This window comes from Acomys russatus, chromosome 19 (genome assembly GCF_903995435.1).
Source record: "Acomys russatus chromosome 19, mAcoRus1.1, whole genome shotgun sequence".
Classification (NCBI taxonomy): domain Eukaryota; kingdom Metazoa; phylum Chordata; class Mammalia; order Rodentia; family Muridae; genus Acomys; species Acomys russatus.
In genome coordinates, this window is record NC_067155.1 from 19,393,848 (window position 1) to 19,405,187 (window position 11,340).

Below are 11,340 nucleotides of genomic sequence, written 5' to 3' on the forward strand. Positions count from 1 at the left end.
ACATCCCCGACCGTCACCCTCCAGACGAGCAAACAGCCCCACAGCAGCGACCACCAGGCAGCAGCCCTCACAGTGATGCGTGTGCCAGCACTTTTCCTGGGCTCTAGTGTAATGGAGCACTTGCAGAGGATAGCTTGCACAAGCCAGATGCCATCAAATGAGAAACACAGATGACATAACCCACAACACAGTAACAACAGTATTGGCTAACACTGATAGAGCATCTGCAATGTGCCTGCCAGGAATTCTTCTGAGGCTTAGGATATGTGAATCCGGGCTGGAGAGATGGCTCAGCGGTTAAGAGCACTGCTTGTTCTTCCAGAGGTCCTGAGTTCAATTCCCAGCAACCACATGGTGGCTCACAACCATCTACAGTGTGATCTGATGCCCTCTTCTGCAGATAAAGCACACATGCATGGGACTGGGGGCAGGGTAGAAGGTAGTTTAGGGGATTAATATCTGCCCTGCCCCGGCTGAACGAAGGCTATTTTAGAATATAACAGGTGTCTGTGTCTCATTGCCAGTGGGTTACAAAATATTGCCGTAATAGTTATCGGTCTAATAATAAACATTTATTCGGCCTAGGGCTCTGGGAGAGAGTGAAAGTGGGTGTCTCCACACTGGGATCCAAGAACAGCTCTCTGGACAGGACTACTCAGGCTGAGACTTGAATGAGAAGGAGCCAGAGGGACTGACTACAGCAAAACACCCAGGCAAAGGTCCAGGAGGCAGAGAAGAATTCGCAGCTTCAGGAAAACAGAAAGCAGGCCAGCATGGCCACATCGGAGGGGTGGGCAAGGGCCGGGCGTGGTAGCCTTTAATCCCAACAGAGGCAAGTGGATCTCTCTGAGTTTGGGGCTAGCCTGGTCTATGTAGTGAGTTCCAGAATAGCCAGAGCTACGTAATAGAGACCTGGTGGGCAAGGACCACTTGTCTAGCACCCGGCGGGGAGGAGCCATCAGCTGCCAAGTATCCATCCTTCATCTGGACACTGTGTGTGCCAAGAAGGGCACAGTCACAATGTCACCTCCTTCCAATCCCACGGTGTGGCTTGTCATCTCCATCTTATGCGCTCAGGCAATGACTGGAGAATCTCTCTTAAAGTGTTGCTGGGGGTAGGGGTTGGAAAGATGGCTCAGCAGTTACGAGTGTGCATGTTGCTCTTCCAAAGCCTTAACAACCAGCTGGCACGCTGGTTCCAGAGGATCCAACACCCATTCTGGCCTCCTGAGGCGCCAGGCACCCTCGTGGCACACAGACATACAGGTAGGCAAAACACCCCCCCACACACAGAAAACAGAAAAAACAAAAAAACAAAAACTGTTGCTTTGGGGCCAGAGAGGTGGCTCAGTGTCAGAACACAGCCCAGGAATGGAATCGTGTGAGGAGCTCTCTTGTGAGAGAGCTCCAAGAAACTGACTTGTCCTTGGATTATGCTCCCATGCCCCTCCCACGTGTGGCAGACAGGAGTGAGATTACTCCAGATCATGTGCTGCAACTGGGTGCTGTTATCTGTTTCTATGCCTCTCTGAAAACACATGTTTTCTTGCCCTTGTAATTGTGCAACTTACCCAAGTGACCCCTCTTAGCTCTGACAGGGGCTGGCGCTATGAATACTGCCTGAGTCTTTAGTTCATCTTATTTATGGGCTCCATTCTCCCAGGCCCAGCCGCTCTAGAGCAGTAAACAGACTAGCAGGTAAAAACCCTTGGGGTCAAGACTGGAAACTTGAATTTAAACCCCCAAAACCCACACTGGAGGAGTTGACTCTCAAAACTGACCTCAGGCCAACCTGGTCTGGAGTTCCAGGACAGCCAGAGACACACATAGAAACCCTGACTCAAAAGACAAAAAAAAAAAAAAAAAAAAGTTTTGCTAGCCTGGCATGGTGCTGCACGCCTCTAATCTCAGCACTTGGGAGGCGGAGCTAGATCTCTGTCTCAAAAACCAAAACAAAACAAAATAACAAAAAAAAAATTTTTTTTTTACTAATAGCATTCCTTCTAACTAAAGTCATTTCTTTCTGTGTCTCAAAACTCTGCGGAACTGTTCTCTACACCCGGGCGGGGCGCTGCCAAGGCTTAACAAATAACTACTCCCGTTCTCCACAATTTTGAGCCTGAGTAAGAATCCGTTCAAATGAAAGGAAAAGGAAACAAATCAGGAGCAAGGAAAACCAGAAACGTTGACCAAATAAGGGAAGCAGGTAGAGCGGCCTTAAAGACCGGAGGGGAACTCGGGAGGCAGAGGCAGGCGGATCGCTGTGAGTTCGAGGCCAGCCTGGTCTACAGAGCGAGTCCAGGACAAGGCTACACAGAGAGACCCTGTGGGGGTGAAGGACCCTAGGGGAATGAAGTCAACAAAATAAGAGCCTGGCCCCGCCTTACCCCGGGGCGCCACAGAGAGGCCGACGGGAGCCCACAGCCAGCCCTTTCCCCTCACACCAGGGTGCCGCACTCTCTTACTGCTGTGATCCCCCGGCCCTACTCCTTTTATTTTATTTTATTTTAAAAACTGGACTAGGGAGCCGGGCGGCGGCGGCGCACAAGCCTTTTTAATCCCAGCACTCGGGAGGCAGAGGCATCGCTGTGAGTTCGAGGCCAGCCTGGTCTACAGAGCGAGTCCAGGACAAGGCTACACAGGGAGACCCTGTCTCGAAACAAACAAACAAACAAACAAAGGCTGGGGTAGGAATAACTAGGAAACGCAAAGCACTTCCCCCTCCACGGGCTGACGCCGGGGCGCCCGGCCTCCTCCCTCACCCGGGTCTGCACCGTGTCCTCGGGAGCCGCCGCGAGTCGCGTCCGCCGCCGGAGGCAGAGCGGCGGGGCCGGAGGCGGCGACGACTGGTTTCTCCGCGCCGGGAACCCCGCCATGACGGAGGGCAGCTTCTCCAGCGGGTCGCCGCGCGCGTAGCCGCCCAAGGCCGCCATCATCCGGCCGCCGTCCGTCCGTTACGCCTTCCTAACAGCCGCCCTGCAGCCAGCCGGCATCCCCCACACTCGAATAGCAAATGGCCGCGGGAAAAGCCGGCGCCGCCGCCCATTGGACGCGGCCCGCAGCCCGTCTGGCCAATCGCGGGGCGGCCCGGAGGGCTCATTGACCAATGGGGGATAAGAGGCGGGTTTGAGGGAGGGCTCATTGACCAATGGGCTCTAAGAGGCGGAGCTGAGGGTGGAGGCGGGACCACGGCCAGTAGCGGACCTGCCCGGAGGGCTCATGGACCAATAGGAGCTAAGAGGCGGGGCTAAGTGGGAGGCGGGGCCGCGGCCAGTCCCAATGACTGAGCTACCCTGCGCATCTCCTGCGTCCTGAGCCCTTCTTAGACGAGCAACTTTTAATTTTGTGTGTGTGTGTGTGTGTGTGTGTGTGTGTGTGTGTGTGTGTGTGTGTGTGTGTGTGTGTGTGTGTGTGTAAGTGTATTTTGTTTTTGTGGTTTTTGGTTTTTCGAGACAGGGTTTCTCTGTGTTAGCTTTGACCATCCTGGACTCGCTTTGTAGACCAGGCTGGCCTCGAACTCACAGCGATCCTCCTGCCTCTGCCTCCCGAATTCCCCTAGGGTTTTTAAGGCTGGGATTAAAGGCGTGTGCCACCATGCCTGGCCAACTTTGAGTCTTGGGGCTTAAACTTGCTAGAAGGTGCGCGTGTAGACAGTTCGCAGCTAAGGTGCGGGCGGGAAGGGTGAGAGGGTTGTGTGGACACATAATTCTCCCTATCCGTCCCTTGTTTCATTTTTCCCACTTGTAGAGGGTTTTCTGGGGCATCACGAGCTTTAATATTCGCAACATTGTCTCCACCACTAAAATGTCAGTCGGCTCTTCTGAAGCCAAGAATTTTATCTCGTTTCTTGTTAGTCCTAGGTCTCTATAGGCACACGCTATTGTCTGTTGTTGTTAATTTAAAGGTGGGGGTCTAATAAATGTTTATTGCCAGCCCTGTAATTATTATGGTGCTAATTTCTAACCTGCTAGCAATCAATGAAAACAGAGCACCTGTTATAATTTAAAATAGCCTTGGTTCACCTGAGGCAGGGCAGATATTAATCCCCTAAAGTTTCTCCCATATCTCCCTGCCAAAATCCCATGCAACCTGCTTCTAATATTTTCTATCAAGCTCCCTCCCATCCATAATCCCAAATACTTGCTAATGTTCTTCATCTGGGCCAAATTCTCCACCCACGCCGGCCATGTGCTTCTCCTCCACCTAACCTATGGCGGCCTTCTTCCTCCTCTTGCCTCTGGTCTTCACCCCAAGATCCTCATCCGGTGACTGCCCAAGAACCTCTTAGTCCCAAAGGCTTGGCCGCGCCTATCCCAGTTGCCCTGGGTGTGTTGGCTTTTTAGTGGTCAAACAGGATAGAGTTATTAGGCAAGGTTACTCAGCAATATTTGGAGCCACATTAAAAGACAGAAAGCATCAAAATATGTCACACCAACCTCCAACAGTTGTCCATCAAATGTTCATTGGAAAGGTTTGGTTTTAGCAATCCACGTCATGCACACCGTCCATGCAGCCCACGCCGTCCAAGCTGCTGTCCTTTGAAGGACCCTTGTGCAGGGTAGAGAGGATCATGGGAATTTTTACACCTAAATCAGTGAACGTGTTTGGTATGTTTTTTGGCACGTGGTGTCGTGTGGGCATGGGATGTCACTATGGGCACGTTGGCACACACATGTAATCCCAGCACTTAGAGGCGGGGGGATTGGGAGCTCAAGGTCATCCTTGGTGACATAGTCCATTAGAAACTAGTTTGGGCTCCGAGACTCCCTACCTCAAAAATGCCAAAATGAAAGCTACACGGGCTTTAGTTCACGCCTATAATCCCAGAGCTTGGGAAGTGGAGGCAGGAGGATCAGTAGTTGAAGGTTAGATTAAAAAACTAAAAATAAAAATTTAGTCCAGACTGGGTTATGTTAACAGCCTGTCTCAAAAACCAAAAACTTAAAATAAATAAATACACCATGGCACACAAAGGTCCTGTCAGATCTCAGTCCCGCTATGGAGTGTTTGTTACCCCCTTTCTTTATTGAGACATGGCATCTCTATATAGACCTGGCCATCCTGGGACTCAGAGAGGTCCTTTTGTCTCGGCCTCACCTGTGCTGGGATTAAAGGTGTGTGCCACCATGCCTGGCATATGGCAGAGCTTATAGACCTGTTGCTGGGCGTGGCGGTTGCCTTAGTTAAGGTTTTATTGTGTTCTGGGGTCGGCATAAAGCCAACATAACTTGGGGCTGGAGAGATGGCTCAGAGGTTAAGAGCACGGGCTGCTCTCCCAGAGGACCTGAGTTCAGGTCCCAGCAACCACATGGTGGCTCACAGCCATCTACAGTGAGATCTGGCGCCCTCTTCTGGCCTGCAGGTGCACACGCAGACAGAGCGCATGTATACATAATAAATAAAATCTTAAATAAAAAAAAAAAAGCCAACACAACTCAAACACCAGGTCAATGCAGATAACAAAAAATTATCAAAGTCAAGCCGTTACTGATGGATCGGGGCCGCAGAACGGACTTTGGAGCTGAACTACGATCCTGAAGGGTTGTTGTACAGTATGTTTAAAGGACGAGACTATAGAGCAAGGCGGGGGGGGGGGGGGGGGGGGCGGGGGGGGAAGGGCTGGGGGAGGGGGGCGTGAACCGCTGTCACCTTATCCAATCATATTCTGATTACATGACGGATTGAGCAAGGGAACTTTCCATCACTCAGGATAGGAGGAGGGCCCTGGGCCTGGGAACACGAACTTGTTTGACCCTGTCAGAAAGACGGAGAAGTTGTCCTTGAGATACCTGGACTCGGGCGGTGGCGGCGCACACCTTTAATCCGAGCACTCGGGAGGCAGAGGTAGGCGGATCGCTGTGAGTTCGAGACCAGCCTGGTCTACAGAGTGAGTCCAGGACAGCCAGGGCTACACAGAGAGACCCTGTCTCAATAAAACAAAACAAAACAAAACAAAAAAAAACAAAAAAACAACAAAAAAACAAAAACAAAAACAAAAAAAAGAGTCACAGGTGAAAGGGTCAAACATTGAAAAAAACTGAATACACAAAAAACATGAATAACCTTTTCTTTCTGTCGGTATCACTACCCCAAATTTAAGTCATTAACTCATTCTTGTTTGTTTTTTGTTTCTGTTTTTTGAGACAGGATCTCTCTGTGTAGCCCTGGCTGTCCTGGACTCGCTTTGTAGACCAGGCTGGCCTCGAACTCACAGCGATCCCCCTGCCTCTGCCTCCCGAGTGCTGGGATTGAAGGCGTGCGCCACCACCGCCCGGCTCTTGGAGAGCTTTCCTTATGCTCCTCATTGTTGTTTTATTCTCTGAGCTACTCTGATCCTGCTGGAGAGTCCTTTCTCATGTCCACATCCCACACTACAGGAAAGCATGGATGGGCTTGAACACAGCTCCGTGACGCCCCTGAGATCGTCTTTCCCCAGGCAACGCTCGTGAGTTCACCATTGGACTTTTGTTAGGAAGGAAAAAGCTGAGGGTGGGTGTTGGAGCAGCCGGCTGGCAGGCTCTGTGTGCCGGGAGCACAGGGCTAGCGGGGACATTCAGCTCCCAGGTGGAGGCTGAAGGGACTGCGGCATTCCGACACCTTGGCTGTGTGCCCTGGACGTCCGTTCTGTGGGCCACATCTCTGAGTCAGCCTTCTGTGCTCGCTCGCCTCCGGCCCCTGCTCTATCCGGCTTTTGTCAGAGAAGTCTTGCCCTGTCGTCTCTCCACCCTACCTACTTCCTCATTAGTCCTCTCTTTCTTTTCTTTTTTTTTTTTTGGTTTTTCGAGACAGGGTCTCTCTGTGTAGCCTTGGCTGTCCTGGACTCACTTTGTAGACCAGGCTGGCCTCGAACTCACAGCGATCTGCCTGCCTCTGCCTCCCGAGTGCTGGGATTAAAGGCGTGCGCCACCACCGCCCAGCGTTACAGTATTACTTTTTTTAAAAAAAGATTTATTTATTATTTATTATGTGTACAGTGCACATTAGATCACATTATAGATGGCTGTGAGCCACCATGTGGTTGCTGGGAATTGAACTCAGGACCTCTGGAAGAGCAGCCAGTGCTCTTAACCGCTGAGCCATCTCTCCAGCCCCAGTATTGCTTTTTAAAATGTTATGTATGTGTGTCTATGCGCTGGTGTGTGTATATGCCACATGTGTGCACGTGCCCACAGCAGGCAAAAGATGGCACAGAGACGCCTGGAACTGGAGTTACGGGCAGATGTGAGCCGCCTGATGTGCCTGCTGGGAACTGAACTCCAGCCCTCTGCAGAGCTGCCTGTGCTCCTAACCGCTGAGGTGTCTCTCCATAGGCACCCCGCCCCCACTCCAGTCAGTTGTGTTTGTTGTTTGTTTGTTTGTTTGTTTGTTTTTAGACAGGCTCTCACCACATAGTCCTGTCTGGCCTGGAACTTGTGTAAAACAAGCTGACCTCAGACTCACAGAAATTTCCTGCCTCTGCTTCCTGCCTCCTGAGATTAAGGGCCCACACGACCACACCTGGCACTAGTTTTTCTATTTATGGTGTCATTTCTCTTTTATGTGCCCCCACTTTTTTTGCACTGTTTTTTCCTCTCAACTCACAGTTCCAAGCTCCCAGAATAACAACTCATGAGACTCAAAAAAATATATATATATTTTTTTTTCTAAGACAGAGTTTCTCTATTACACAGAGCCCTGGCTGTCCTGGACTCGCTTTGTAGACCAGGCTGGCCTCAAACTCACAGCAATCCGCCAGCCTCTGCCTCCCCAGTTTTGGGGTTAAAGGTGTGTGCTCAAAATATTTTCTTTCTTTTGGGTGTTTTATTTTATTTACAAATACCTCATACCTCAGCCAGATAGCTAGGCTTTTCTTTTTTTTTTTTTTTTTTTTTTCTTTTTTTTTTTTGTTTTTCGAGACAGGATTTCTCTGTGTAGCCTTGGCTGTCCTGGACTCACTTTGTAGACCAGGCTGGCCTTGAACTCACAGCGATCCGCCTGCCTCTGCCTCCCCAGTGCTGGGATTAAAGGTGTGCGCCACCACGCCCGGCTAGCATCACCCATTTTACTAATCGGCATTTTGTCACATGACTTGCTACCTCTGCTCAGGAACCATGTGTCTGTCCTTCCTCTTTATTTATTTATTTTTTTTTTTGTTTTGTTTTGTTTGGTTTGGTTTGGTTTTTTGAGACAAGGTTTCTCTGTGTAGCCTTGGCCATCCTGGACTCACTTTGTAGACCAGGCTGGCCTCGAATTCACAGCGATCCGCCTGCCTCTGCCTCCCGAGTGCTGGGACTAAAGGCGTGCGCCACCACGCCCGGCTTTGTCCTTCCTCTTTAATCACTTTTTTTTTTTTTTTAAACTGGTTAAAACTGATCCATTTGAAGAAAAAAATTAAAGAAATTATTGTGGAAAACCCTGTTTGAGTGACTTAGTGCTGTGGAGCAAACTAGCTCCATTTTTACTGACTTAGGATAAATATTTAATGCCTCATAGTTTCTGGCAGCTTCCAAAGGATGAACAAGCCAGAACTCAAGTCATGTGGAAAGCAGGAGATTGGACTCTCAGTCCTGTCCCTCAGCCTCCTGAGCACTAGGATCACAGCTCCCCTCCCCCACTGTCCCCACTCTAACGATTTTAGAAACAGAAACCAATACAGTAACCATGCCTAGCAACGTCAACCTCTCTCTCTGTTTCTCTCTCTGTCTCTCTGTCTGTCTCTGTCTCTGTCTATCTGTCTCTGTCTCTGTCTCTGTCTCTCTCTCTCTCTGTCTCTCTCTCTCTCTGTGTATGCATGTGCACACACGTGTGCAGGTGCAGTTGCCAGAGGTCGACCTCAGGAGTCCTCTCCTGTTACTCCCCACCTAATCTGTTTTGCAGACGGGCCCCTCACTGAACCTAGAGATCTTCATTTCTGCTCCCTGGCTCCCAGCACTGGGGCCCCAGCTGTGCTCAGCCATCCTCTGCTGTCATGTAGGTGCTGGGGACCAAGACTCGGACCTTCAGGCTCACACAGGAAGCGGGTCACCCACCGAGCTGCCTCTCTAGCCCCTGCAGAATTAAATTCTTATAGCTGCCCAATATACTTTACCACTTCTCTCTCCGGTTTGTCCTTACACTGGGTTTTTTTGCTAGATGGTTTACTGCACACAGTAATTTCTTATTTACGTTTATTTGTCCATTTTCGTGTGTGTGGTTTGTATGGAGAGATCAGAAGGCAGCTTGCAAGACTGAGTTCTCCCTACCCGCTGTGTGGGTCCTGAGGACTGAAATCAGGTCATCAGGTTTCATGGGGAGCCCTTCGGCCCACTGAGCTATCTCCATGGCTCTTATGTATGTGTGTATGTATGTATGCATGCATGTGTGTGTATGCATGTGTGTGTTCATGCATGCATGCATGTATGCATGCATGTGTGTATGTATGTATGCTGCGTGTGTGTATGCATGCATGTGTGTATTCATGCATGCGTGTGTGTATGTGTGTGTGCATGTGTGTGTTCATGCGTGTATGTATGTATGCATTCATGTGTGTGTGTGTGTCTGTATGTATAGACAAGAGACTCAAGCTTGTTGCGTATCCAAAGATGACCTCCAAATTGGAATTCAGATCCTCCTGCCTCCACCTCCTGAGTGCTGGGATTACAAGGACGCACCCCCCACACCTCCCCTCGACTCCCCCCCCCCCTGCTCCTCCACCTCCCCACCCCCACACCCTACCCTCCCACCACCCCCTACATCCCTCCCACCCCCCCACCCACACCCACCTCCGGTTACATGGCGCTAGAGATGACTCCAGAGATTTTTCCAGATTGGTGAGTCCTCTACCAAATAAGCCACATCCTAGGCTGGGACTGGTACCAAGGGTGCTTGCTCCACCCACAGGGTCGCTGGCTTATACCAGAGTCCAGTGTCTCAAGAGCCTTCCGTGCCTTTGGGGGATGTGGGAGTGCTTGCCTGTAAAGACCCGGCTTCCACCCAGCAACAGCTGAAAGAATCAGGCCTGGCCGGGGGGTGGTGGTGGTGGTGCCCGCCTTCAATCCCAGCACTTGGAGGCAGAGGCAGGTGGATCATTGTGAGTTCGAGGCCAGCCTGGTCTATAGAGGAGTCCAGGACAGCCAGGGCTACACAGAGAAACCTCGTCTCAAAAAACAAAAAACAAACAAAACAAAAAACGAACAAAAAAAAACCCAAAAACAAAAGAAGGAAGGGAGGGAACCGAACCGCAGAGACCCAGGCAGAAGGAAGAGCAGCAGGGATGCAATAGTTGCAGTGAAGTGAGCTAAGGAGGCTACCAGGAGGTAGAGTCCGAGAGTGCCGGGCATGTTCATCTACAGCCATGATGGTCCTATGGTGGACCACACTGGCGAGTGAGTGTGTGCATGTGTGCGCGTGCAGGTGCGTGTGTGCGTGCATGTGTGTGTACCCGTGTGTGTGTGTGTGTGTGTGTGGTCTGCAGGTGAAGGTGGGGGGGGCAGCCCAGGTTGGCTCTGAACCGCAGGCCTTTTCCTTCTTCCTCCCAAGTGTCAGGCAAAGGAATGTGGCTGAGCCAGGGAGTGTCCCCTCACCCCCCACCCCCACCTCCGTCTGTGGGACATGGGATCAGGCAGCCAGGTCAGCCAGGCTGGGGACAGAGAGAACAGAGGGAGCCTCCTGCTCCGGTCTAGGCGGCCGCCGAGGAACAAGTATGGACCACCTGGGCGAAGGCTGGGAGAGGCAGAAGAGGGATGAAAAATAAACAAACAACAACAACAAACAAACAAACCAAAAAACTCTGCAACTATCCCATCGACAGAGTTCCCAGTCTGCCCATCAGAAGGAAGAGGTGGAAGGCCGGGGGGCCAGGGGTGGGGGGTGATTTGGGGTGCGGCAGTCAAGGCCAGCCTAGTGAGGAAGGAGTGATGCACATCTTCAGAGACGCCGCCCAGACGATGCTGGCTTGGTTCTAGCTGCAGCGCTACCACCCTTGAATAGGCGGCTTCACTAACCTTTCTGTCCTGGGTGATGAGGATCAGCGTGAAGAAGAAGGTTAATTTAAAAAGAAAATACCCCTTATGTCGGGCAAGCATAGGGGTTAGGACTGGTGTGCTGAGTGGAGGAAAACACTCGCGCGTACCTTCCCACCTACTTTTTTTTTTTTTTTTTTTTTTTTTAAGCCCTCCTCTCTACCTCACCCCTCTCCAATCTCTATGCTTGTCACATCCTTCCAGGGGGCCCGTGTCCCCTGGCTCTGTTGATCCCAAACCCTGAGTGTCAAACCCCTTCCCGCTCCCTCCCGGGCTCCCAGCGTCTCCTCCCCCGCGTCTTGCCACTGCGCATGCTCCGGCAGCGCCCCTCCTTCTCCATCACCCCCCCATCCCCCGCCAG

General features: G+C 51.2%; 1 protein-coding gene across 1 annotated transcript in view; it reads right to left on the minus strand.

The window, feature by feature from the left end:
• The window catches only part of Wdr62 (WD repeat domain 62), a 40,961-nt gene extending 38,009 nt beyond the window's left edge, over window positions 1–2,952 (minus strand). Inside the window, exon 1 of the mRNA XM_051162779.1 lies at window positions 2,763–2,952. Coding sequence (XP_051018736.1) covers window positions 2,763–2,936 — 174 coding nt within the window. The 5' untranslated portion in view covers window positions 2,937–2,952. The remainder of the gene's footprint in view (window positions 1–2,762) is intronic.
• Window positions 2,953–11,340: the final 8,388 nt, after the last annotated feature.